Below are 27,635 nucleotides of genomic sequence, written 5' to 3'. Positions count from 1 at the left end.
ACAATAAATCGAAAGCAACATTTTTCATGACAGAAATCACAGAGGGTGATGCATCCTATAAAACAAATGATCTATGTCAGATTTGCTGTCCTTCAGTTTTACAACAACAAATCAGAGTGAGTTGTCGTGTTTTAGAGAGGATCTCTGTCTCATTTGCCTCTCCTTCGTAATGGCAGCAGCAGAAACAGAGTGAGGCGTCCTGTCTGGGGGAGGATCTCTGCCAGGTTTGTAACAAGCAGCAACAGAGTGAGAGATCGCGGAGCTGGAAGGAGGACCGATCCTGGAAATATTTCTGGAAAAACGTTTGGAAATAAGATTTTCTGATCGCTCCCAGCCGCCCCGGCTCTGGATTTATGTATCTGGATTGTTTGGAAGACAATCCTGGAATCATTTGGGAATAAAGACTAAAGAGATCAATATAAAGGTAAGGGCAGATTTAACCTAATGTAACCCAGAAGTTGTCTCCTAACCTGCGGCGCCGAGTCTCCTCAGCTCCGTCTATGTTCTGGAGCAGCCGCAGCTCTTGGGTGGAAAACAGCCCAGATTTAAAGCGGCCGAGCCTCCAGGACCACTGAATTAACCCGGATTTAGTGATAAAACTTGATGTTTCGTGTTAAAAACCTTTTCCAGCGGTGGGTTTGGTTAGAGCGATTTGAAATGAGAGTGGAGTCAGGGGAACAGATTGGGTCTCTGAGTTGGCGCCAGGACATAGACGGATCCTGCCGTCGTGGAAAAAAGTTTGTTCTGAGCGCAGCTCGTCTTCCAGCTGATTTTATGTCTAAAACATCAAATAAAAGCATTAAAAACATTAAAACGCGTTTTATTTCAGTTTATTAATCATGGGGAGGGTCGACTGGACGATTTTATCCGAACTTTATAAAGTTTGTTTACCACTAATTAGCCGCATTCCTGCCTGTTAGCTCCGCGGCTAACTCCGCTGGGAAAACTTCTGGAAAATCAGGATTTTTCCAGCTTAATGTTTGGGTTTGTGCTGGTTCTGGAGGAAGTCCGGCTCAGTCAGGATGTTTCTGGTTTCTCGTGGTTTTGTGTCTGTTTAGCTCACCTGGCCGGTCCTTCATTTTCAGCTGCTTTCTTTGAGAAACGGAGCCAAACCGGAACCTCCCAGCTGCTTTAATACCAGTTTATTACTGTAACCATGTTTAGTTATTAATAATAAAACAGTTTATTTCATAAAACGCTTTACAACCCTCTAAAATTTACCTTTTCAGTACAGACCAGGTGTTTTAACACCTATATTTTTCCGGGCCATTTTCCTGTAACTGGATCTGATTTTTGGACTAAACCCAACATGTTCTGGCGGTTCTGTTCGGGTTCTGCTGAGATCACCTGTCTGGACCTTCTGCAGGTCGTTTCCAGCTGTTTTCACATGTAAAATGATCACATTTTGCTTTAATTTCTGTGAAAAGGCCCTGAAACAGAGAAACTATTCCTGTTGAGGTGAAACTGGGCCCAGTTCCAGAACCGTTCTGGTTCTGAGTTCCAGGTGTTGGATTCTGGTGTTCTGGTCTTGGATGTCTGGTAGTAACTGTAACAGAACCTTTAGTAATGTCTCCTGTTCACGTTGGGATGAATCGGATCAGAACCAGGTGGATGATCCTGATCCAGGATGGATTCCCGACCTGTTCATCAGAACAAACCAGCCCACATCACCACTCCTCCTCCTCCGTGTCTCCTAAGGGGAGCAGGAAACTCAGCTCAGGTTCTGGTGGAGCTTCCTGGTTCTGGTTCTGTCTCCAGAGAAACCGGGCTGTGATTGGCTGGAGGAGCAGCTGGCTGTCCAATGGATGGGAACTCTGGACGTTCCTGGATGTTCCTGGAGATTCCTGGATGCTCCTGGAGATTCCTGGAGTTTCCTGGACGTTCCTGGAGATTCCTGGATGTTCCTGGAGATTCCTGGATGCTCCTGGAGTTTCCTGGAGATTCCTGTGGAGCAGATCTGATGGAGCAGATCTGTCTTCCTGCTCCATCCTTTCTGCTCCGGTTTGGTTTTCCCAGTTTTTTTTCTGGCTCAGTTTTCCCAGTTTTCCTGGTTTTTCCTTTCTTTTTGGAGCGTTTTCCCCAATTTTCTGTCTCCTGGAGTATTTTTCCGGTCTTCACAGTTTTCCCATTTTCCTCTCCTCCTGGCTCAGTTTTCCCAGTTTTCCCAGTTTCCCTCTCCTCCCCCTCCGAGCCTCGCGCTGCAGAGTCGGGATCGGGTTTCTCAGGCGGCTGAGAGGCGGCGGTGGAGGAGGAGGAGATCAGGTTTCTTCCTCCTCCTCCTCCTCTTCCTCCCCCATCGTCCTGGAGACAGAGTGGCTGAGCCGAGGAGGAAAACATGCAATCCGGCCCGCTCCTCTTCCTCCTCCTCCTCTTCCTCAGCGCTGCAGCTCAGCAGATAAATAAAGGCAGTAATGGCAGCCGGCGCACAGAGCAGCCATTCTTCTTCTTCTTCTTCTGGTTCCAGCTGAGATCCAAACTGATTCTTTTTCCACTGAAATGATTCATTTTACCTGAATCACTTCCATTAAACTGAATCACTTTCCACTGAATCAGCTTTAAATGAATCGGTTCGATCCAAAATACTTTCATCTCTGTTTAATTGATTCACTGGAACTGAATCACTTCCAGCTGAATTAAACTAATTTACTTTGACTGAACCACTTAATGACTCACTTTAACTGAATCTGTTTCACTGAATCACTTTGATATGAATCACTACAATTGATTCTCTTTAACTGATCCAGATTTATTTGAATCACTTCCAACTGAATCAGTTTCATGGGATTTAAACTGATTCACTTTAATTGATTCACTAATTCACTGTAGCTGAACCAGTTCTAACTGAACCAGTTCCTCTGAACCTGTTCAGTTCCTCCAGTCAGTTCTTTTCGCTCTGATGAAATGAATCATTTTTATTTCTCCATATTTTCTGAACGTTTCGTTGAACTGAAACCCAAACTCACCGGGTCCCGGTTCTGCTCTGGGATTTTCTGGGTATCTGATCAGAACCGGTTCAGATGAGTCCTGGTACCGGGTCTCAGTTTGACCTGCTGCTGCAGCGGGTTTATTGGGTCAGGTTGGTTCTGGAGACAGACCGGTTCTGATCTCCACTAAATGATCTGAACAGACTGGGCTGAGGTTCTGGTTCTCCTTCCTGTCGGGTCATGACTCAGAGGTTCTGGTTCTGGAAGGTTCCTCCCTCCCGCCCAGGTACCGTCTGAAGGTCGGTCCGACCTCCAGGTTCTGTTTCCTGTCGTCCTGTGATTCTATTGATCTGTTGGTAACAAACGGGCCCAGCGGTTCTGACCCGCTCCGGCAGCCTCAGTTCCTGCAGGCTGCAGCAGTCGGGTCCAAACCTGCTTCCAGCTCAGCGCTGGGTTTTCCTGGAGGCTGTGAATGCACCGCGGCCTTTTGATGCTGCGTTCAGGAACCGAATTAACGACCCAGAAAAATCAGATTTTCTCCTAAAAGAGCTGAAATCTGATTTTTATTAAATATCAGTTTTAATTAAATATCTGTTTTTTTTTATTAAATATTGTTTTTATTAATATCAGTTTTTATTAAATATAGTTTTTATTAAATATTGTTTTTTATTAAATATCGGTTTTTGTGTCATTTGTAAAATGAATGCAACAAATTTTGTGATATTAAATTGGTTTTATGAATATGTTTTATCAGCTGGATCCCTGGAAGATTAGTGACTAAAGTCCTGGAAATTAACTGGGATCCTAATAAAAAAATAAAAAATAAATTCTTGTAGCCAGAACCGGGCCTCCAGAACTGGGCCTCCTCTGTGCGCTGCAGTAAATCCTGAGTGTTTTGGGAACGCCGGCGTTCCTGATGGGATAAAAACAGCAGCAGCTGGTGAGTCAGTGGAGCCGCGCCTACTGGACCCAGTTCACCACTGGGTGGACTGGGAGGTGAGCGCCATGTTGCTGTAGAGGCAGCAGCTGCCTGGACGCAGCGCGCTGATGCCTGGTCCGGTCCGGTTGGGCCTGGCCCGGCCTTTGGTGAGGAAAGAGTCCGGTTGGACTGATGGGTTCTGGTTGTCGGCCCGACTGCAGGTCTCGGGTTCTAGGCGGCGTTCCTCCGCTCTGCCACCAGAACCGGTTCCACTAGTTTCCACCTACAGGAGTCCTCTGCTGGTTGCCATGGTTTCCGCTCTGGGAGCAGGTCGGCCATGTTTGCAGTTCTTCATCATGTCAGAGATTCTCAGGTTGTTGTTCCTGGTTGAAATGTCTGAATGGAAAAGGAAACATTTCATCTTCATACTAACATTTAATTTACTTCCTTTACAGTAAAGATCTTTTAAATCATCCATGTAGATCTGCAGGTAGATCTGCAGGTAGATCTGCAGCAGACAGTAACTCATATTAATATCCATCTGATATCAGCAGCTGTTGTTGGGATTGTTGACATTTAGATTTCCTGCTTATTTTCTAAAAACCTCCATGTGTCTGATCATCAAGTTTAGTTTAACTTATCTTGTTTAGCTTAGCTTATCTTCTGCTAGTTTAGCTTAGCTTAAGTTGTTTTAGTTTAGTTTGTATTATTCCAGTTAAGTTTATCTTGTCTTAATTTAAGTTAAATAATCTTTTAGCTCATCTTTTAGTTTCGCTCCATGTTCTGTTTCCTTCCTGTTGCTCTCTGCACGTCTCCTGTCAGACAGTAGGTGGCGCCGCTGAGTCGATGCTCATATTTAGCTCTAACTGCTCTCTTATTGGTGCTTTTTGTTCAGTCTAGTATTTAGGTCCAATGTTCTGCAGTGAGTTGCTTCCTGGACCGGGTCCAGACCATCTGGACTCTTATTGTGAAGGGTTTTGGAGCAGCTTCCTGTCTGGCTGCAGAGTGAACATTAACTCGTTCCAATGTTAATATTTTTATATTTCTAACCTCGTTGTGTTTGTTTTGCAGACCGGCTGCCTTCAGACTACATTTCCCATGGGGCCGTTCTCAGTCCTGCTCTCTGTTGCATCATGGAGCCTCCAGTCAGGTATGAAGACTAAGTGCTCCTCCAGGCCCCGCCCTGCTAATGAGGAGATTAACCTCTGACCTCTGGGCATGAGTCAGAGCTGGCCAATCAGGAGGCCTCCTGGCTGTTGACCACAGGCTGTGATTGGCTGATTGGATCCGTCTGCTGGTTTGATTAATGGAGGAGAGCCGCAGGGATTTTTCTGTTCGGGGCGGCGGAGTCGGAGGTTCTGCAGCAGAGCCGGGCAGTCTGCAGCGCCTAATAGCTGCCATATGTCCCCCCGCCCCGCCCTGTCTGGGCCGACCCGGCGGCTCCAGTTACAGCCGCAGCGCTCCAGGTTCTGGTTCTGCTGCAGGAGCCGTCAGGACCGACCTCTGGACCACCTAGCAAGGTCCGCTGCTGTGGCCGGGCTACCGTTGCCACGGCGACGCGGTGGATGAAACCATCCGGCGTCCAGACTCCGACTGGACCACACACACACACTCTGTCTACTGCTGGCCGTGTTTACTCTGCTGTGGCTGAAGCAGAACCAGAGACAGAACTCCTCCAGGCTGCTGTGTGTGTGTGTGTGTGTTTTCCATTACCTGCTTCACATTCCAGCAGCCTGGGAGGAGGCGGGGGTTTGGGTTGGGTCGGGGGTTCTGGTTATCGATGTTCTCCCTGGCTGTGATTGGCTGGTTCTGCTGTCTGTGACTCGGCGGCAGCTGTGATTGATGGACCCGTTTCCATGACGATTAAAGTAATTAAACCTCCTCCAGGAGCTCGACAACGACCTGCTGTGTGACCATGACGAGGCGCCCCAGAGGATTGCGGGTAGTCTGTGCGGCTGTAACCTGATGAAGCTGCTGGTTCTGGTTCTGTTTGGTTCTAATGAAATCAGCGCCGCAGCGGACCGGCCTGGTGCTGAGGGGCTTCAGGATGTCTGGGTGGAACAGCAGCAGAGTGACAGAACGTCAAAGTTTTTTAATAAAAATATAAAATCTATAAAATCAGAATAAAGAACAACAATCTGTTCAGGCTAAGCAGAGCTGCAGCATAAACTGGATTAATAATAAACGGGTTTTTATGGGTTAAATGTTCAGGATGATGTGAATGTGTTCCTGAGCTTTAAAGTCAACAGACTGATTACGATAAAACGGCAAATCCCAGGAGGGAGATAAAATCTGTAGACTCTATGGAAGGATCTACCGTAACGCTCGCTTGTGCATCTCAGATGCTGCAGCTGTTTGTGTTGCTTTGAGGCGTTTTATTTCTCTGGAAGAGCGAGCGCTGCAGAGAAACTTCCTGTCCATGTTGGATGAACTTCCTGCTGCTGATGGATGAACTTCCTGTCCATGTTGGATGAACTTCCTGTCCATGTTGGATGAACGTCCTGTCCATGTTGGATGAACTTCCTGCTGCTGATGGATGAACTTCCTGTCGCTGATGGATGAACTTCCTGTCGCTGATGGATGAACGTCCTGTCCATGTTGGATGAACTTCCTGTCCATGTTGGATGAACTTCCTGTCCATGTTGGATGAACTTCCTGCTGCTGATGGATGAACTTCCTGTCGCTGATGGATGAACTTCCTGTCGCTGATGGATGAACGTCCTGTCGCTGTTGGATGAACTTCCTGTCGCTGATGGAGGAACGTCCTGTCGCTGTTGGATGAACTTCCTGTCGCTGATGGATGAACGTCCTGTCGCTGATGGATGAACTTCCTGTCCATGTTGGATGAACTTCCTGCTGCTGATGGATGAACGTCCTGTCGCTGTTGGATGAACTTCCTGTCGCTGATGGATGAACGTCCTGTCGCTGTTGGATGAACTTCCTGTCGCTGATGGAGGAACGTCCTGTCGCTGTTGGATGAACGTCCTGTCGCTGTTGGATGAACGTCCTGTCGCTGATGGATGAACTTCCTGTCCATGTTGGATGAACTTCCTGCTGCTGATGGATGAACGTCCTGTCGCTGTTGGATGAACTTCCTGTCGCTGATGGATGAACGTCCTGTCGCTGTTGGATGAACTTCCTGTCGCTGATGGATGAACGTCCTGTCGCTGTTGGATGAACTTCCTGTCGCTGATGGATGAACGTCCTGTCGCTGTTGGATGAACTTCCTGTCGCTGATGGATGAACGTCCTGTCGCTGTTGGATGAACTTCCTGTCGCTGATGGATGGATTGGCCTCCTCAGCCTGATTTTTGGTCTTTAATCATCTCAGTTTCAGACGTGTCACTCAGAGCGCTGGTGCTCTTTAAGAGTCTCCAGGATACAATCCAAATGTTTCTTTTCTCCGTCCAACAGGATAAAAAAAGAATTCGTGTCTTCAGGATGTCTTGTAAATGTGACGTCACAAGATGGTGCTCTGCTCCTCATTTCCTGCTCAGGTCACCTTGGTTCTTGATGCAGCAGCAGTTTCTAATGACATTAATCCAAATAATGTAAATCTCTCAGGGTCACACCAACCCTGTTTAGTCACTTTGATCCAACTGTAGTCCTAGTCAAAGTCCAGTTCGGTAAGTGAGGTGTGAATCCGTAATCGTACTCTGGTCCTCCAAACCTCGGTCTGGATTCAGTTGAAGTGAACTGGTTTGAACGGCAAGCGGAACGGAGACCGCTCCAAAAGCAGGAAGTGGGCTACAGCGCTGGGTTAGGTTAGCTAATGTGTTAGCCTAGCACAGGGGAGCTCAACACGTCGATCGATCCCGGAAGGTTTTGAGTGGATCTCGGCAGTAGGTAGCAAACTGAACGGCACCATGAGGCTGAAACCAGAACTTCCTCTTCTGACACCAAGAACCAAAACGTTTGTAACTTAAAGAATTTTAAAAAATCAACAAAACGTGTTAAAATTAATGACCCAACAAAAGTAATAATCTCATTGTTGTTTCAACAAGGTGTCATGCAAGTCAGTGTGTTTCGGTTCCATTAAAAAAAGGCGACTCAAAGACCGACTGACGAGCAGAGCAGGAGTTAAATCAATCAGCCATCGCTGTGTTCAGGGAGCGATTATTAATAATCGCAAAATAAAGATCAAGCCTAAAACCTGATACGGTAGCAGACTGAATGTTTTGTTTTTAACGTAATCTCTGCTGGCTTGCTGGCACACCTGTTGCCACGGCAACAGGTGTGCTAAAACGACAAAGAGAGACGGAGAGTAAAAAGGTAGAGCGGTTTTGAGTTGATCACCTGTTCAGGTTAAATTAATTTTCTAATCTAAAAAATAGTTTGATGCTTTCTGGCGTCTCGCTTTGAGCTCAGAGTCTGAAAGGATTTTCTATCAAACATTTTCGTCTCTTATAGATGTTGATGAAACTTTCTCCAAAATGACCTTTTTCAACCTTTCTAGCTCACTGTTGAAAATAAGAAGCTGACCTTCACGAATGACATTGAAATAAAATCCAGTCCAACATTTGAGGTGATTCCTCTGGATCCTGTTGGAGGAAAAATATCCTAACATCAGAAGATTTGTTTTTAACTGAGCGGAGCTCTTTCAGTCTGAAATTTCTCATATTGAGGTCATCAAACCAAAGTTCAGATCTCCCATAACTGACTGATACCTGCTGGCCTCAGGTTTCCAACCAGTTCCTGGCTGAGAAACCAGTAACCTCCTCCCAGTGTCAGAATCCCACTGAGGAAGAAACTGCATCAGGTTTCTATCACTTTAATATTTCTGCTATAACTGATGTATATAAAATAAGTCAATAGAGTTTCATTTACAATTTTTATATCTTTGTGTCGTGGTAGATCTCAGCCGGCTGGTGAGACAAAAAGTAAATCTTGGGCTCCTAGCCTAGCGCTAGCAGCAGAAATGGCTCCTGGTCTTCAGCCAAAAATCCTCCAACCGCTAAAATCTGACGCCTCCATCTTGTTTCCATTTGGTGAAGAAGGAAGTTGCTCTCAGTGTCTTCAGAAGTTTTTGTCGTTTCCTTCAGTGGTTCTTGGTGCAGTGCCCCCACAGGCCAGGAGGGGAACAGGTTGGTTTGGGTCAGAACCACAGCAGCTGGAGGTGGAGCAGATGATGGAGTTCTGGTTCCCCAATCAGACTGAGTCTACTGGACCAAACAGCCTTAAAAACATCAGAATCCATTACAGCCAACCTTGACAGGGACGGGTAGGTTGGTGTTGAGACGCTGGGCGGGTTTACATGAACTCCTGGTTTGGTGGAAGGTACACATCATGGAGGCTTCCTGTTTACAGATGATCAGCTGTGATCTGTTATCAGCTGTAGTAACCAGGAACTCCAGGTTTCTACAAACACCATCCCAGATCAGCTGGAGGTGAAGTGAGGCACTGTAGGGTTGTTGGTTCAATCCTCTTTAAATGACTGAAGGATCAGCACAGGTCAGAAATCAGGAGGAAGGATGGAGAGGAGGGTGAAGATGCGGCGCTGGCTGTGACTCCGAGGATTCTGGGTAATCTTATGCTAATCCACGGCAGGGCAGGAGGCAGAGAGCAGTCGAGCAAACAATGGCAGTGGAGTCAGAGAGTCTGGGCTGCAGTCTCCCAGGCCCTGAAAGGCATGTCGGGCAGGGCGCCGGGAGGCTGCAGCACCCAGAGGCCCGCCTGCAAGGAGGGGCCCCCGCAGGGGCCGGGGAACGGGGCCAAGATGGAGGCAGGAGAGGGGGAGGCGATGGAAAACTGGAGGCAGGAGGAAGAAAACCAGAGAGTAGACGGGAACCAGGCTGAAGCTGTTCACAACCTGAACTCCTGCTTCCTGTTCAACATCTGAAGCTTCAGAGCAGCAGCTGTGTAGCTAACAGCAATGATGCTAACAGCAGCTGTGAAGCTAACAGCCATGATGCTAACAGCAGCTGTGAAGCTAACAGCCATGATGCTAACAGCCATGATGCTAACAGCAGCTGTGAAGCTAACAGACATGATGCTAACAGCAGCTGTGAAGCTAACAGACATGATGCTAACAGCAGCTGTGAAGCTAACAGCCGTGATGCTAACGGCAGCCGTGTAGTTTGAAAGTTTGCTTCTGCTCAGCTCTCTGAAGGTCCCACCACAATATTTCAACCCGATTGCGCTCTGGACTTTGACTAGGCCATTCCAGCTTCTTGATTCTTCTGTTCCAGTTGTTCTGTTCTAGATCTGCTGCTGGGTTCTGTTTGGACCGAGCTTTGGCTGTTGGACAGATGGACTCACCGTTCACCCTGAAATACTTTGGTCTACAGAGGAGATCAGGGTCCAGTCAATGGCTGCCCACAGCATCATACCTCCACCACCGTGCTGGTCCATGATGGACAGAACCATCATGGTCCAGCATCAGAGGACCAGAATCAGGTCCTTCAAACAGACGCAGCTATGCTAACCTCGATCCTCATCAGGCAAACTCTGGACCTAAGGTGGTCTAAAGATGACCTTTGACCCTCACCAGACTGATGGACAGCAGCAGGTGCTTCTTGGAGGTCAGGTGGTATGTGTGAGGTCATGTGACAGTGATGGTTAAACTGGAGCAGAGACGTGATGTCAGCAGTGAAAGGATTGGTAATTATTGGTAAATGATGGTAATTATTGGTAAATATTGGTAAATGATGGTAATTATTGATAAATGATGGTAATTATTGGTAAATGATGGTAATTATTGGTAAGTGATGGTAATTACTGATAAATGATGGTGATTATCTGTGATTGGCCCACATCTCTGGTTTCTGTCATCAGTTTGATCGCCACTAACATCTCAGAATATCAATCTGAACTCTGTTGTTCCCATCGGTTTAAACTGCTAGTGATGCTGTAGGTTCCTGCAGGAACTGACTGACGAGAGTAAAGGTCAAAGGTCTTATTATTTCCGTTTCCATAAAATCTTTGACCCCTGATCAGGTTGTGCGGTTCCTATTATCCTGACGGAGCTTCCTCCTTCACCCGATGGAAGCCTTCAGGAGCAGGAGGAACCAGAACCAGAACCAGTCGGCGTGTTTCCTGCTGCCGTCCGGTCGGCGATAACGGAGAAGTGGAGGAATCTTCACCTGGTTGCCACAACAAAAACACTCGTCTGTTTGGGAGTCTTTGCTCCGCTTGCAGATGGAAACGAAGACAACGGCAGAGATAAGGACACAGACCCGAAGTCCAACAAGACCCGGCAGGCCCGGTTTGAGCCCACAACAGGAACCCCCGCCCCCCCAGCTCCCTAAATCACCCAACACATCCACTTCCCTTTGAAAACACGGCTGGAGGAGAGAACAGCAGGGCCAGCACCGCCTCCTCACGGGCAGAACCTCCTCCTCTTCCTCCTCCTCTTCCTCATCCTCCTCCTCCTCAGTGGAGTCGTGTTCTGACTCGTCTCTGAGTCTCGGAGCCTCAGACTTTGGCTTCCTTCACCTTCAACAACGCGGCGTTTCCCTAAACATGTTTTCATGGTTTTATGAAGGAGTCGTGTTCACAGCTGGAGGTTTTAGAGCAGAAGAAGAAGAAAGATGAACAGAAAGAGTCACTTTATTTTAAAATGAGGGAAAAACCAACAGTTTTCAGTTTATTTAAAGAAACGTTTGTTCTGTTGTAGAGATTGAGCTCAGATATTTAATAAAAACAGATCTGTGAGCTGTGACGGGATGTAAATAACAGAAACATCAGGAAAACGTTTCTGTTGTTTTCAGGCTGGTTTTATTTCATATAAATTTATTTCTGCCTTCGCTGAAACTTACCAAGTATTTCTGTCTAGTTTCTACTGCAAATATCTTAAAATACCTGAAATAAGAATAAACTGACAGGCAACTTTCTATCAAGATGTAACAGCTTGATTTAAGTCAATAATTCCTTAATATTGATTTAAAAAATGACTGTTTCCATTTATAACAAGACATTTTCTGCCACAGTGAGATAATCTGCCAATGGAACTAAAACTTCAATATTGGTTCATTTTCACTCTAAAAAAGTTTCTATATCTTGCTGAAGTTAATTTATTATTTCAAATGTATTGAGACGTTTGCAGTGGAAATCAAACATGAATATTTGGTCATATTTTGTGTTTTTGCAGCTTTATGACCCTGAGGAGGAAAATCTGAATTTTCTGAGTTCATGACGTTTGTAGAGCAGCTGCTGTTAGCCGTTAGCTGCTAATGGCTCTGCTGCTCTGTTAGCCGTTAGCTGCTAATGGCTCAGCTGCTCTGTTAGCCGTTAGCTGCTAATGGCTCTGCTGCTCTGTTAGCTGCTAATGGCTCTGCTGCTCTGTTAGCCGTTAGCTGCTAATGGCTCAGCTGCTCTGTTAGCCGTTAGCTGCTAATGGCTCAGCTGCTCTGTTAGCCGTTAGCTGCTAATGGCTCAGCTGCTCTGTTAGCCGTTAGCTGCTAATGGCTCTGCTGCTCTGTTAGCTGCTAATGGCTCTGCTGCTCTGTTAGCCGTTAGCTGCTAATGGCTCAGCTGCTCTGTTAGCCGTTAGCTGCTAATGGCTCAGCTGCTCTGTTAGCCGTTAGCAGCTCAGGCTAACAGCGGAGCTGCTTCAAGCTTTGTCCATCTACAGAGATGTGTGAAAACTGGGTCAAAGGTCGGACTCCCCGCCCTCCACTTCACTAATTACAACAAGCAGAACTTCTCTGGGCAGAACCGGACTGTGGGGGGCAGCGCTGTGCTGGCAGGGGTCACGGGGTCACGGTGGGGGGGGCTGGAGCCGGGCCCCTCAGGGTCCCACTGCTCCTCTTTAGCCCCAGGGGTTCTGGTCGGGTTCCGTTCAGCGAGGACGGGCCCAGATGGGCACAGCTTCATGGTTCTGTCTGGTTCTGACAGGACCAGGAAACGGTCGGCCGTCAGGAACATTTAGGAAAAATCAACCAGAAACGATTCAGTAGAAACCTGCACTGAAAAAAGTGTTTTTAATTTAATTTGTATTTTTGATTTATAAAGTAAGATAAAAAAAATACATAAAATTTATAAATAAATGAAGTGATTGAATTACTTTAATGAAACGCTGCAGGTGTTTTAAATTATTGTTTTAGCTTTTATTTATGTAAAAAAAATTAACCATAAAAAAATACAAAGTAAAACATTTTTTAAATCATCACAAATATGTTGATATGAGGCTGTGGAGGCGTTTTATTTTTCCTTTTAGTATTTTAATAAGTTTAAAATTATAAAAAACACAGTGGAGAAAAATAATAAAACCCAAATTAAAACAAGTAGAAATGTTTTAACGTTTCATTTAAATGTTTGTTTACATTTTTAATAAAATAAACATTAAATAACTTTGACCTTTCACCTCTGGGCTCAGTATCCTCTGGTTACCATGGTGATGAGGCCACCAGAGATGAATCTGGGTCAGAACTCTTTGACCTTTCTGGTGTTTCTCTTCCAGGGTTTCGGACCTACAGAACCAGTGAGACCCAGCAGAACCTGAGGTGTTGATTCTTCTGGACCCAGTTGTTCCCCTCCCCAACCTGCTGCTGCCGCCGACCCGCCGCCAGCCCGTCCTGCTGTGGGCCGATCAGAACCAGCGTCTCTGGGAGCGAAGCTGCTGCTGTGTTGTTCTGGGCCCGGTTCTGGCTACAGGATGGCGGTTCTGACCGGTCTGCTTGCTGCTCTCCTGCTAGCTCTCAGAACCCATGGTAAGACACCTCAGGTCCAGTTTGTCTGGTTCTGACTCAGAGATTCTCCAGAACCATTTCCCTGGAAGTAGAGCTGGTATCATCTGATCCGACCCAACAGAATCAATCTGGACCAGTAAAATGTCTAATTAACTTTATAAAATAATTGGCCTCTGACCTGACATTCTGCTGGTCCAGGCCCAGTTCTAGTCATCCGAGGCCCGGTTCTGCTGGTTCCAGCGCTCTGACTCGCTGCCCGCCCCCCACCCCCTGCAGGAAGCTGTTGAACTGATTGCTGCCGCTCTCACTTCCTCCCGGCTCATAAAGCGTTTCCTGTATGGCGCTGCCGGCCGGCGGCGGCGCGAAGCGATCCAAACAGCCATTGTTCTCCGGAAATATACCTGATGGCCCCAGGGGGCCGCGGAGGCTTTGAAGCCCGGTCCAGTTCTCCCTCTGAGCGCTGCGCTGTGACGCCCCAGCTCTGGTTCTGGTTCTGGTTCTGCCCGCTGCAGCAGAACCTCAGCAGACATTTCAGAGCAGAGTGAGCCCTCTGTCTGCTCGTCCAGCTCTGTTCTCCAGAACCGCCCCGACCTGCTGCTGGACCTTCCCGTCCTGGTCGGTGATGAAACCTGCATCGTCATGGAAACCAGCTCACTTCTGTGACAAACGCAGCTGCCGAGTTACCCAGCATGCTTTGCCAGACCTCAGGATGCTGCGACTAAACGCTCAGTTTCTATAGTTACTAAAACTAACCAGAACCTGAAACAGAGGAAACATTTTCTTTAACTGGAATAAATTAAAACGTAATTAAGAAAAACTATAACTAACTGGAAATGTCGCACTTTTCTAAAACTAAAACATTCTGATGATCCTGCAGCTCAACGCTGGACTGCAAAACAGCAACAGTTGTAGAAACCTGTTAGAAAACAGACGCTGGTTGATCTGTAACTGAATAGTTTCTGAAAATGGAAACTTCTGTTGAGGATTAATTAGACAATCTATGTAAACATAATCACAATACAAACTTTGACCTTTTTGTACCTAAAACTGAAACAAAGTATGAAAAAACTAATAAAAACTGAACTAAAACTAAAGAATATTTAACTGATAAAAACCAGCAAACACTGTAAAAACTAACTGAATTAGACAAAGTCAACTGTAATAAAAACCCAAAGTTATTTTAACTGGTTGGAGGGAGACGGCGGCCATTTTGCTCATCTGGAGGCCCCGCCCCTCTGATGACTCAGAGCCAATCAGAGGCGGTTTTAGTTTGATCTCAGTTTCAGCCGGTCTGATTGGATCTGATTGGATCTGATCGGTTATTGATCAGATGGTACTGTCAGCTGATCAGGATCCTCTAGAGGAAAGAGGTCTCACTCTGATGGAGTATTTCAGCCTGTAACTGTGGTTCTGTCTGGTCCAGCTGCAGGTCAGAACCCGGACCATGTTCTGCTGGGGACCGGCGTGAACCCGGAGGCCCGGCGACCCGGAGAGGACTCCACCATCGCCCCCGAGGATCTGCCCCGCTTCCTCAGCTGCTACTGCTCCGGACACTGTCCTGACGACGCCATCAACAACACCTGCCGGTGAGTACAGCGGGAACAGAACCAGAACCAGGAGCAGAACCTGAATAGATCTACACCAGAACCAGAACATGAGGATCAGAGAGCTGCAGAAAGCTCTGCAGGGCTTTGAGTTCAGATGAACCTCTGGTTCTGGTTCTCCTCTGGTTTTGTTCCGGTCCTGGTTCTGGTCCTGGTTCTGGTTCTGGTGTGAAGCCCTGACTAACAGCGGGTCTCTGTGCGTTCAGAACCAACGGTCAGTGCTTCGCCATCATCGAGGAAGACGATAACGGAGAGATCCAGCTCGCCTCCGGCTGCATGAAGTACGAAGGCTCCCACTTCCAGTGCAAGGTAGGGCCGTCTCCATGGCAACCAGACAGGAAGTGACCGTCCTGGAGTCTTCCTCACCTGGAACCTTCATCCTTCCTGTTCTGCTCTCTGATTGGCCGACAGGACTCCCCCAACGCTCTGCCCAGGAGGACCATCGAGTGCTGCAACACAGACTTCTGCAACGAGGACCTGAGGCCCACGCTGCCGCCACGGGTCTCCGCCGGTAGGTGGCTTGTCGGGTCGGGTCTGCAGAACCCGACCCGACCTCTGACCCACCTCTCTGTCTCTGCAGAGAGCAGCTCTCATTGGCTGGCCTTCATCATCTCCATGACGATCTGCTGCTGCACCCTGATCTGCCTCTCAATCGTCTTCTACTACAGGTTCATACAGACGGATCGTTTGGTTAATCTGAGAGATTATTTAGAGATTTTCTCCTGTTTTTATTGTTTAGTGTCTGTGAATCTTTATTGTCTTATTTACTTTTTATTTTATTGAACCAGGAAAATCCCTCTGAGAGTCCAGTTTAAGACACAGAGCAGCAGAGCAAAACCTAAAAACTGATCATAAAATGATCAAAAGATTCCAGTTAAAACATTTACAGATGATTCCTTCTCAGTAAAACAGCCTGAAAACATTTAGAGACGACAAATCCTCCAGATTTCTGTTTCTCTGCAGCTGCTTCCAAGAAGATGAAGCAAAAACTGAAAAGATTTATTTACAAGTTTGGAGTAAAATAAGTTCCCACAATGAGACAAAATCCTTCAGTTTGACTTTCTATTTATCAAAGCCAACAAATGGAAGAAGTTATCAATATAGTTTAATAAACTAGAGTCTTAATCTGGTTTCTGTTGAATTTACTTTTTCTATTAATGTTGAAAATCCTTCAGAATTTCATGTTTTATTGTTTTTATGTGCAATAAGTCTCATGTCTAATAAAAATGAACACAGATCAAAATTTTTGCTCTTTTTTAGTCTCACAGATTCATTTAAATGAGTTCTTTAATTTTCGATTTATTAAATACCAACATATAGTTTTTATAAACAGTATCAAGATGTCAAAGGTCTCTAGTTCAGTTATTAGAGTAAAATAATCAACTCCAGATTGAACAAATGCAGATTATTATAAAAATCTGATCTGTTTGTCCAGAAACGTTTCAGCTGCAGAGACTCGGTACTTTCTGGATGTTTCCTAGTCAGTTAGAGAGAAGAAGCTGTGTGTGTGTGTGTGTCAGCGTGTGTGTGTGTGTGTCAGCGTGTGTGTGTGTGTGTGGGTGGGTGTGTGTGGGTGTCTCCCCCTCTCAGGCTCTCTGTGTGTTTCCAGGTACAAGTGGCAGACGGAGCGGGAGCGTTACCCCAAAGACTTGGAGCAGGAAGTCTTCATCCGAGGAGGAGAGTCACTCAAAGACCTGATCCACCAGTCACAGAGCTCAGGCAGCGGCTCAGGGCTCCCCCTGCTGGTAGGAAGCAGAACGACACTTCAGCATTACACCCACAGCCAGGACGTCAGGTTCTGCTTTCAGCTGCTTGGTGGGCTGGATCAGAACCAGATGGTACTGCTTTGTTTTGTTCTGTTACATCCCGGTCCACTAGAGGGCGCTGTGATGCCAACAGCTCATGTTACAGGGTTTATACTCTTTATGTTGTTTCAGTTATTTTGATCCTGGACCACAGCAGGTCCTAAAGGATCAGAGGAGAGCAGAAATCTAGATCAGAGTTTATCAAACCTTTTCAGGCTGAAAACCACTGAACCATTTAACAAAGACCAGCTAATATAAAACACAGCATCTTAATAAGTGCAGCCTGACATTAAAATATTAGACTCTTGGCTCACTTTTTGTCTCTTCCTGGTTCAAAATATCCTGAGGATATTCTGAAATATTTACAGACTCTGAAATATGTAGATTTAAGCTTTTAATTCTGTCAGACAAATGGAAATCAACAAAGAAGTTGTATTTTACAAACCAAATGTTCTGTGCATTAATAACCTTTTAGAGCTATGTGTAATTTAGAAGCACAATAAAAGAAAATCAGTCAGGAACTAAAATCCTCTTCTGAACAAATAAATGTAAAAATTATCCATCATTTCTGTCAGTTCTATTTATATAATGTTTACATTTGCTGATTAACTCATTTTTAATTAAAGATAATAATAAAGCTGTTGACATATGAGCAGAACATCATAAGCAAGCTAAGCTGTAGAAACAAAGAACAGTTCTCACCAACTGAGTCCTACTGTTCAAAAGAATCAAATGGTTAGTGAATGAATCAGTTCTCACCAACTGAGTCCCACTGTTCAAAAGAATCAAATGGTTAGTGAATGAATCAGTTCTCTCAGCAGGTTTGACTTGTTTCCTGTTTTCCTGGCCTTGTTTTCTCTGATTGACCCGGTTATTCATTATTATTATTAAACTCAATCCTTTGGTTACTAACTGAACTCATCTCACTGTGAGTTAACCATCATTTACATGCAGTACCTTGCAGGCCACCAGGTGGCGCTCTGGCCCACAGGTTGTTGCTCTCTCCTCCTCCCAGCGTAGAGATTCTGCTCTGTGGCTCCAGAAACGTTAACTTGGTGTCTAACCGTCGCTCTGCTCTGCTCCTGCAGGTCCAGCGGACCATCGCCAAGCAGATCCAGATGGTGCGTCAGATCGGGAAGGGTCGCTACGGCGAGGTGTGGCTCGGCCGCTGGAGGGGAGAGAAAGTGGCCGTCAAGGTGTTCTTCACCCGGGAGGAGGCCAGCTGGTTCAGGGAGACGGAGATCTACCAGACGGTCCTGATGAGACACGAGAACATCCTGGGTAGGTTCCTGAGGCCGGACGGGTCGGGGGCCGACCCGGGGGGCCGACCCGGGGGGCCGACCCGGGGGGCCGACCCGGGTCACCTGAGGTCATCAGCTCCAAGTCAAACCGTCAGTCAGTCAGTGGTTCTGGGCCGAGACCCACAACCTGCTGTTCTGTTTTGTTCTGGTTCCCCAGGAGCTTCAGTCGGATCCTCAGAAACTCTGACTCAGTTTTTCCTCTTTTCCTTGTTGGAGCCACATAGAGATTTTTTAAAGGCCATTTTGGTTTAGAGAGACTTTATCATCTGTTTTATTTATGATTATTTTCTTTCTTTATTTTGTATATTTAGAATATCTTCCAGTTCCAGTGTTGAGTTTTCTTATCTTTAATATTATATTACCTGAAAATAATCTCAATACACAATATTATCGTCTACAACAATAACTTTTTGATTTATTGCCACCAGAGTTTATTACCACAGGCTGATGTTGACCTTCGTTTCCATGTCTCCAGTGTTTTGTTGTTTTTCTCCCATGGTGATACTTTTCAGACTCTGTTGGTCCGTCTGCTAGCCGACCCGACTCCTTAGATCTTTACTTGATTTCTAACGAATCAACTAAAGATCCAAGTCCAGCTGTCCTGCTGGGTTACCGTGGAAATGGGCCAATTCTTCCCGTTTCTGTTCTTCTTTCCACAGCTGCTCAATATAATGTCAGCTGTAAACATGAAACATATTGACTGAAACACCAGAGTCATGTGACCACAGGTTCATCAATAACGGGTTTTAGAAAACCGAATCCAGAGTTCCTGATGTTTAATAAAATCTGAACGTTTCTCTGCTCTCCAGGCTTCATCGCAGCGGACATTAAAGGTTCTGGCGCCTTCACGCAGCTCTTCCTCATCACAGACTACCATGAGAGCGGCTCCCTGTACGACTTCCTGAAGGTCAACACGCTGGACGCCGCGGCGCTGCTGCGGCTGGCCTACTCTGCTGCCTGCGGCCTCTGCCACCTGCACACCGAGATCTACGGCACGCAGGGCAAGCCGGCCATCGCCCACCGGGACCTGAAGAGCAAGAACATCCTGGTGAAGAAGAACGGCACCTGCTGCATCGCCGACCTGGGCCTCGCCGTCAAGTTCAACAGGTGACCTTCAGATGAGACCCAACGGGTTTCCTGTTGCTTCAGTGTTTGGTTTTCATTTCCTGAAGCCAACACAGTCAGAAGAAACGTCTCCCTGATGAGCTTTCATTAAACTGTGACCTGTGTTGCTATAGCGACACCAGCGAGGTGGATGTCCCTCTGAGCAGCCGGGTCGGAACCAGGCGCTACATGGCCCCGGAGGTTCTGGACGACAGCCTCAACAAGAACCACTTCCAGGCCTACATCATGGCCGACATGTACAGCTACGGCCTCGTCGTCTGGGAGATGAGCAGACGCTGCGTCACCGGAGGTACGGTCCCCCTGAAACGAGCTGCGGTCAGCGCAGGGCCCGCTGAGTCGGCGTTTACACACAGCATCACTCGTCCTGCCTCACTTCATCTAGATCAGTAAACTTTATGTTTCCATGGTAACTTGTTGGTCACACTTTATGCTGCTGAGGTCAGTTTATTTATGTTTCGATGATGAAAATATAAAACCATAAATCAGAAACATTTCAGTGATGAGAAGCTAGAAAACTGACTGAAATGAATAATGCTGCAGTTATTGATCAAAGGCTACTTTAAATATTCAACTAGCAAAATGTTCACATCATTATTGTTTCCCTTCATTTCCTCTCACCAGCCTGCATATAAACTCCACATGGTCCTTATGATCAGCTTGTGTCTGTTAGCCCAGCTGCTAATGCTAAAGCTAGCAGCTCTGCTAACGCCGAGGCCGGGTCGTCTGTTTGAAACCGGATCAAACTTGATCTACAAGCAGAATGAGATTAGCAGGAGCGACGACATTAGCCCGTCTGCCTTCATGAATATTCCAAACATTCTGATCATCTGACGGTGAGAAACACTGGGAGGATCAAAAACTTAAACCTGATTCTTCATTCACCATGTTTGAAAAGCAGCAGGTAAAACTGTGTAGCAGGATGTACAGAAACGATGACAGAACATTTAAGGAATAGAAGATAAAAATGATCAAATATGGATTAACGTCCTGATTTTGAGCTGCAGGATCTCAATGTGCTTCTAGTTCATCATCACTTTGTTACATCATAACTCTGATTTCATTGCAAAGCAAATTTTAGGCTCCTGAAGAAAAAGTGAAATGAGTTTTACAATCTGATGGCACAGATTACATTTATCTGCTGCATGTTTGACTAAATCTGCAGGTAAAACATGTTGATGTGTCAGATTAATGCAGCCGGACGGCTGGCAGTGTTTATCAAGTTAAACTAAATGAATGGGTGACGTCACTCAGTCCAACAGGAGCCGATTACTAAAAGTCACACGATCCAAACTTTTTCTCACTAAGGCAAATTTTCAGCTTCAGTGCTTTAGTTTAATTGTGTCTGTTTTTATCAGCTTCCAGTTGTTGTTTGTTTTGGGACTAAAGTTTTGTGGAGAAATCCTGTCAGGATGTAGAAAGTTCACCGTTCCTCCCAGAGGCCTCCATCCTGAATCAGCTGAGAAACTTTTACTGAAAACCAACTGATGTTTTTACTCCTTATATCTATATTGTTGCATGAAATGTCATTTTCTGGACCTTCAAACATTCCTGTTTATTAAGCATTATAGAAAACCTCTGATTTCTAAGAGCTGTAACAGAGTAATCTGAATTATTCACATATTTCCAGTCGGTTCATTTCTACCGCTGCTCAAAGTGAAGACAAGGAGAGAAATAATAAACATTAGCATCGCTCAATGATGCCTCAGCGGCAGACTCTCACCCTGCCGCAGTAGATGCTGGCAAGCTTTACGTTGCCATGGTGATAAATTTGATAAAGGCAGCGAGGTCGAGGGAAAGTTTAGACCGAATCCTCCAGAAAGCAGAAGATTTTCCAGACGGCCGGTAAGATACAACTTCAGTTTATTAGCTTAGCTTCAGTTTATTAGCTTAGCCATATTTCTCTATTTTTGCTGTTCAGCTGCTGTCATTTGGTCCTATGCTAATGTTGTTCTGGTTAGCATGATGCTAATGTTGCTAAGATTTGTTTTCTAAATGAATGATTCTTCTTTCTGCTGCTGTTCTAATGTTTGGTTGATATCGTGATGTTAGCTTTAGCTTAGCTCCAGAACCCGGTCCAGAACCCGGTCCAGAACCCAGTCCAGTCCCTCTGATTCCTGGGTTCATTTGATGTTAGTAGCTGTGATTATTCCATCCTGTCAGCGTGTTTTATTATTTCTGGTAGAAATTTTCTCCTCTCTGCTGTTATTAGTTGATTCTCTTCAGTTTTCATTTGTTCAGTTAAACTCAGATTAGTTTGATAATTTTCACAGTTTTGAGTCTGATTCAGTTATTAGCTGTTGACACTGATTTAATAATTAATTTCTTCATATTTTGCTGAACTGACCTTTGACTTTTATCTAATCTAACAGTTCATGTTATTTTGCTGTATGAAGAATGTTAATTCATTATGTTTCTGCTCCATCGTTCATCTGAATCCTCATGCTGAACCATGAAGGAAAATCTTTTGGCTCTTTTCCTGAATCAGGAATATTTCCTGCTGCTCTTTGGGTAAAATGTTGACCAGAGGGAGGATCAGCTGACTGACTGCAGGTGTTTCCTCTCTGTTCAGGTATGGTGGAGGACTACCAGCTGCCATATTTCAACATGGTGACCTCTGAACCCTCCTATGAGGACATGCTGGAGGTGGTTTGTGTTAAAGGCCTTCGGCCCTCAGTGTCCAACCGCTGGAACAGCGACGAGGTGAGACAGCAGATGGAGAATCTGCAGGATGTTCAGACTAAAGCCAGAAGTCTTTATTGTTGCTGCTTGTCTGGTCAGGAGGTTAAAGGTCATGTCGTTGCTTCCTCAGTGCCTTCGAGCCATGCTGAAGCTGATGTCAGAGTGTTGGGCCCACAACCCCGCCTCCCGCCTCACCATCCTCAGAGTGAAGAAGACTCTGGCCAAGATGGTGGAGTCCCAGGACATGAAGATCTGAAGCAGATCCTCATCTTCCTCCTCCTTCCTCTGCTGCCTCCAGATTCACCCGACTCATTCAACCTGGACCGGACCGGACCGGACCGGACCAGAGCGCTTCTCCCAGGCTGCCTCCTTCATCTGCAGGAGGAAGAGGAGGAGAAACGGGGAGATGGAAGGAGCTTCCTCAGAGCTGAACTGTGTCCCTCCTCCTCTTCCTCCTCCTATTCATCCAGATGAGACAGCCGGCCTCCACGCTTTCTGTGAAAGCCAAACGAGACGGAAAGATCCTGAACTGAGACCAGCTGAGCGGAGAGAAGCAGCCCAGTTTAGATGTTGTTTGTTTCTCCTGCCATCCAGGAATTGATCTTCATCTCCCAGCAGCTTCTTTCTGGACCGATTCAGAAAAATCAAAGTTTAACGCTGAGCTTCGCCTGAGAGCTCTGGAGTCCAGGTCTGCCGTCCAGTTTCTCAGTCAGACACATAGGGGCGGGGCTTCAGACGAAGCTCCACCCACTATCTGATCAACACAGGAAGTGACAGAGTTTGAGAACCAATCAGATCAAAGAATCCTGCAGGTTTTCATCACCAAGTCAGAAATGAGTTGAACTTCAGAGGAACTGCTGCCTGGAGCCATCTGCTCCCCTCTGATGGATGGATGTTTGATTTGTGATGTGGTCACATGACCTGCGTCCTCTCTGGGTCCTCCAGCCTCCAGTTTGACCACCACAGACCCTGGAGCTCCAGTGAAACCATCAGGAATGTTGGACCTTTCATCCTGGTTCTGCTCCGTTTACCAGATCAAATCTCTAAACACTCCAGAAGGTTCTGATCCCAGAACAGAAATCTGTTTCTGCAGCCCTGCTAACGGTTTCCCTCCACTTCCAGTCTTTGTGCTAAGCTACGCTAACAGCTCCCTGAAGCTGAAAATGTGGGACTGTCCCTTTAAGTGGAGCAGCAGGACGCTGCGGTTGCTGCAGCTCTGTGTAAAAATAAAAGGCCAGAATCGGAAGAAGCTCTCATGTGGAAATGTTTCCTGTTGTTCTGTTGTTGTTTGTTGCTGCATGTGTTTAACAAGAAAATGAAAAACTTCAGTCTGTCCAAGTCAGCAGTTTGGAAGTAAAGAAGCTGAATTTAGTCCAGAAACTGTGGCTGTCGACTTTTCTTTCATTCGTTTCTGGTGATTCTTTATTCAACTGAAGATAAATCTCATTTCAAAACATCTCAGAAAGAAAATGGAAATGATTTACTGTAAAATGAGTTTTTCTTTTAAAGTCACTGTGATATAAAACCAGTCTGTTGTACTGAAAGCAGCATTTTAATGAAATATTAACATTTCAACAGAGAAACAAAATGAATGAGCATCAAATGAGTCAAAAACAAAAGATAAATGTTTATTTCTTACTAAAACTCATGAAGTGGAGCTGCAGTAAACACACAAGGTGAAGATTTAGAGTTTGAATCGAAGATAAGCAACTTCTCAAGACAGAACTGATGATAAATTTTATCCAAACTGAGTGACTCTCTAAATGGATTGATAATTAGTGAACAGATTTTTATGAATATTGTGAATCTGATGTTCACATGTTGATCAAATGCATAAAGCAAAACGTTGTTGGACATGAAATGTGAAACTGTCCATATCCAATTTATATCCATCAGGATGTGAGATTATTTTAACTTCCATGTCTAAGTTAGTCAATAAATACAAATGACTTTTCAGATTTTATGTAGTCTGAAACAACGCTGTTAATCATTTTAAGGGGTGCTGTGGTGGCACAGGGGCAAAGCGCCAGTACCAAGTGGTGCAGATGAATCCTGTGTAACCAAGATCTGTGAAACACAGAGGAAGCAAGTTGATACAAATGTTACTCTGGCAAGAGCTCGTTCACTCTGAGCTGCACATGCGCAGAGCCAGGAAACTCATTCTCCCTGTTAGACCCACAGCGGCACGAGAGCGCCCCCTCTGGCAAGATACCTGCACACAACAAACACGTCTATATACAGTACTTAAGAAAAAACGGAAGACAAAAGACAAGAAAGATAAGACCAATCCTGATTCAAAAATAGGGGGTGTATTAATTTTTTTTTACTGTTTCTCAACCCGCTACACGTCTTCCCCTCTCATTACCCTCTTTCCTGTCGAACTACTTTCAAATAAAGGCCACTAGAGCCAACAATCAGTTTATCAACATTATTATACATAAGGTGATAATGAACAGACATCTGAAAACAGCTGCATGATTTATTTGAATCTTGTATTAGAATATTCACCAAGTATCTGCAGCATCAAGGACTTAAAGAGGAAAAAGTTCCCAAGGAATCATTTAGAGTTTCAAACAGAAAAACTGAATCCATGAATCTGAAAATGTTTCTGAGTGAAAGAGACAAACATGTAGAGACTAAACTGTTCAACAGAGAGAGTTTCTCTGACAGGAGGAAAATATTTAGACTCAACTCAGTACAGAACCAGTGAAGAATTAAACCTTAATGTCCTGACCCCATCAAAAAGTTTGGACCAGAACCCAAACCCAGCATAGAGAGGTTCAGTGAATGTGGTTTTATAGGTGTAGATGTGGGTCAGTGAGTCAGAGGAAACTTTGTAGAAGGACAGAATGCCAGCAGGACAGTCCACATACACACCTACTCTGTGAGAGAAACAGGAGGAAGGGAGACGAGTTCGTATGTCATTGTGCCTCACATAGCACTCATCATCACCGCAGGTGATCAGACACCAGGAATGATCATTCCCTCCAAACCAACAGGTTCTACTGTCTACTTTCCTCTCAATTCTTTTGTAACTCACTGCTATATCAACCCCTCCTCTCCACTCAACCTCCCAGTAACAGCGACCAGTCAGACCAGTTTCACACAGGACATTGTGAAGATACTCAAATCTGTCTGGATGATCAGGATATAACTGATCCTCCTCCACACATGTCAACTTCCTGTTGTCTTCAGACAGTTTCAGTTTTCTGCTCATTGTGTTTGTGTCGATGGTGAGTTGACAGGAATCTGATGGAGAGAACAAACACAGTCCAGCTGCAGTTATTGATCATTTATTGATCTTTGATTATGTTTGAAGATGGTTGAATGAAGCTGCTTTGTTGTCATGAATCAGATGAAAAACACACTTACATTTCCTCAGACCTGGTGTCAACCATCGGACTCCATCAGGCTCCACCCTGAAAGGAGGAGGAGGGTCAGACCATCAGACTCTATCAGCAGCAAACATGGACATTACATCTCTAACACACATTGTCTTCACTGAGACAGTCCAACATCTGGACACTTGTTGTAAAGATCTAGAGAAAAAGAAACAGCCGAGAGCTGATGATGATGATGATCATGATGATGATGATGATGATGACGGATGATGATGATGATGATGATGATGATGATGATGTAGGAAGGACAGTTGGTGCTGCTGCAGCTCCAACAGAGGAGAAAGGAAATCCCTCAGTAACAACCTGGAGAAACTCACTGAAGCCTAAAAGGACATCAGGAAACATTTCTGGAAGCTCAACCTGATTTAATCATCACCATTAAAATACAATCAATCCAAACTCTGATCAACACCTGGATACCTGTTCCATCCACACTGATGAAGCAGCGAAACACCAACAGCTGCTGCTGAAAACCTGCTGTGGCCTCATTGTAACATCCAGAAATACAAACATTAAAATGAGAAGCTGCATCACATCCAACAAAGAGTTCAACAAGAATCAAAGATTTGATCTCTGAGCTCAGACTCAAACCAGGGAGAGGCTTCCATCATCACACCTCTGACTAACACCTCCAACCTCTCAGCACTTCCTCTACCAACCAACACCACCAGGAGGCGCTGTAAACATTTACAATGAGGCCAAGAAGAAGCAGCATCCTGAATGCAGCAGCTGCAGCAATGGGTTGTGAAAGAGTTTAAGGAGCAACAAGAACCAGCAGATCCAAGAGTCCAGAGAGTCTTCATCATTTCTCCTCTTCCTCCTCCATCGGTTCCTCCATACCTGAGAGTTTCCAGTCTCCACTTTGGATCCTTCAGTCCAGCCGACAGCAGCTTCACTCCTGAGTCTCCTGGATGATTGTAGCTCAGGTCCAACTCTCTCAGATGGGAGGGGTCAAAGGTCAGAGCTGAGGCCAGAGAAGCACAGCCTTCCTCTGAGATCAGACAACCTGGCAATCTGCAGACACAACAGAGGGAGAACCTGAAGTCTGAACTGGACGTTATCATAAGGAAATATATATTTACACATTTAAACAGATAATTCTTCACTAGTTTCTGTGGAAACTGCAAACTGACACAATCTCAACCTTTAGTTTTCTTCAAACTGGAACTAAAATACCAAAGATGAACTGGTCCCAGTGGATCTACTGGTTCTGTGTTTAGGAAGCTTTAGCCTGATTTCACAGCTGACAGTCCAACAGGCTCGGTTCGTTGGGAACCAAATTACAACATTTGTTCCATTTTCAGCAGGTGAAATCCACTTTCACACTGCACTGTCAACTGAACCAAATTCATTAGAAATATTACATTCTACAGACAAATGAAGCAACTGGTCCAGTTCTTTGTCATTTATTGACAGCAGCTGCAATGTGCAACAGCAAAGGTCATTTTATTTCTATAGCACATTTTCAGCAACAAGGCAAAACAAAGAGCTTTACAGGAATTAAAAGGAAATAGAAACAAAATAACAAACCAAAGGAAAAAGCAAGAGAAGAAAAATAATCTAATGTTGATCTAAAGTCTGTAAGCCAGGAGTTCAGGGTTGGTAGATAACAATAAGTTTCCTCTGGTCAGCCTGTCCGACCCAACTCTCCAGTAGATTCAGTAATATGTCATGGTCAACACTGAGGTCCAACAGAACCAGCACTGTGGTTCTGCCACAGTCTGTATTTATATGGATGTCATTGAACACTTTGACTAGGCCAGTCTCTGTGCTGTGGTGAGACTGGAAACCAGACTGGAAGGAGTCAAAGCGGTTGGTTGTTGTTAGAAAGCAAATATGAAAATAAAATTCAACATGTTGCTATTTTCTTTACTGTTGAAAATATAACAGATAAACCGGGAGGTTTAATTCACTTCAGTGTCAGTTTGATTCAGATTCAAACTCAAAATGACTTCTAGTAAGAACTTACATGTTAGTAAAATTAAAAAAATACTTTAAGCAGGAATAAAATTTTTAGCTGTTGTTGTTTGATCCCTGATGCTGATAATAAAATTAATTTATAAGTATGGTACTTTGAGATTTTCAGTCTTAACTATTAACTTACATTTTTATTGACATTTTCATTTTTAAATGTTAATTTAATTTAATTTTTAAACCTGTTTCTGGGTCATGTATTCATCCAGGGCTGCAGCAGGAGGTCCTGAACAACGAAAACATGCAGAAAAATGAAACAACGTTTTATTCGTTGT

General features: G+C 45.1%; 2 protein-coding genes across 3 annotated transcripts in view; one reads left to right on the top strand and one right to left on the bottom strand.

Annotated features, from left to right (window-relative positions):
- The first annotated feature begins 190 nt into the window (after positions 1 to 190).
- bmpr1aa (bone morphogenetic protein receptor, type IAa) lies at positions 191 to 23,365 on the top strand. 2 transcript variants are annotated; one of them, XM_028007057.1, is made up of 13 exons: positions 193 to 424; positions 4,915 to 4,993; positions 13,243 to 13,492; positions 14,895 to 15,057; positions 15,282 to 15,384; positions 15,487 to 15,586; positions 15,656 to 15,743; positions 16,685 to 16,820; positions 17,969 to 18,161; positions 18,991 to 19,288; positions 19,420 to 19,595; positions 21,876 to 22,006; positions 22,116 to 23,361. In XM_028007057.1, exons 3-13 carry the CDS (start codon positions 13,438 to 13,440, stop codon positions 22,239 to 22,241), a joined length of 1,569 nt encoding a protein of 522 aa, XP_027862858.1. In that variant the 5' UTR covers positions 193 to 424; positions 4,915 to 4,993; positions 13,243 to 13,437; the 3' UTR covers positions 22,242 to 23,361. The 2 variants fall into 2 exon arrangements, with proteins under 2 accessions (XP_027862857.1, XP_027862858.1); XM_028007056.1 differs by having other exon boundaries at positions 191 to 424; positions 15,487 to 15,743; positions 22,116 to 23,365.
- Positions 22,559 to 27,635, bottom strand: part of LOC114137871 (neoverrucotoxin subunit alpha-like) — an 11,706-nt gene continuing 6,629 nt past the window's right edge. Inside the window, exons 3-5 of the mRNA XM_028006704.1 lie at positions 26,227 to 26,436; positions 25,358 to 25,404; positions 22,559 to 25,234 (exon numbers count right to left, since the gene is read on the bottom strand). Coding sequence (XP_027862505.1) covers positions 24,678 to 25,234; positions 25,358 to 25,404; positions 26,227 to 26,436 — 814 coding nt within the window. The 3' untranslated portion in view covers positions 22,559 to 24,677. The remainder of the gene's footprint in view (positions 25,235 to 25,357; positions 25,405 to 26,226; positions 26,437 to 27,635) is intronic.

The sequence above is a fragment of the Xiphophorus couchianus genome, chromosome 22 (genome assembly GCF_001444195.1).
Source record: "Xiphophorus couchianus chromosome 22, X_couchianus-1.0, whole genome shotgun sequence".
Lineage (NCBI taxonomy): Eukaryota > Metazoa > Chordata > Actinopteri > Cyprinodontiformes > Poeciliidae > Xiphophorus > Xiphophorus couchianus.
This window is presented reverse-complemented; position numbering and strand designations above follow the sequence as displayed.

Bases quoted from the DNA above. Each gene is read 5' to 3' on its own strand.
- bmpr1aa (XM_028007056.1), top strand. From the start codon at position 13,438: ATGGCGGTTCTGACCGGTCTGCTTGCTGCTCTCCTGCTAGCTCTCAGA. The intron at 19,289-19,419 runs GTGACCTTCAGA...GTGTTGCTATAG, and splicing joins CTCGCCGTCAAGTTCAACAG to CGACACCAGCGAGGTGGATG. The intron at 19,596-21,875 runs GTACGGTCCCCC...CTCTCTGTTCAG, and splicing joins CAGACGCTGCGTCACCGGAG to GTATGGTGGAGGACTACCAG.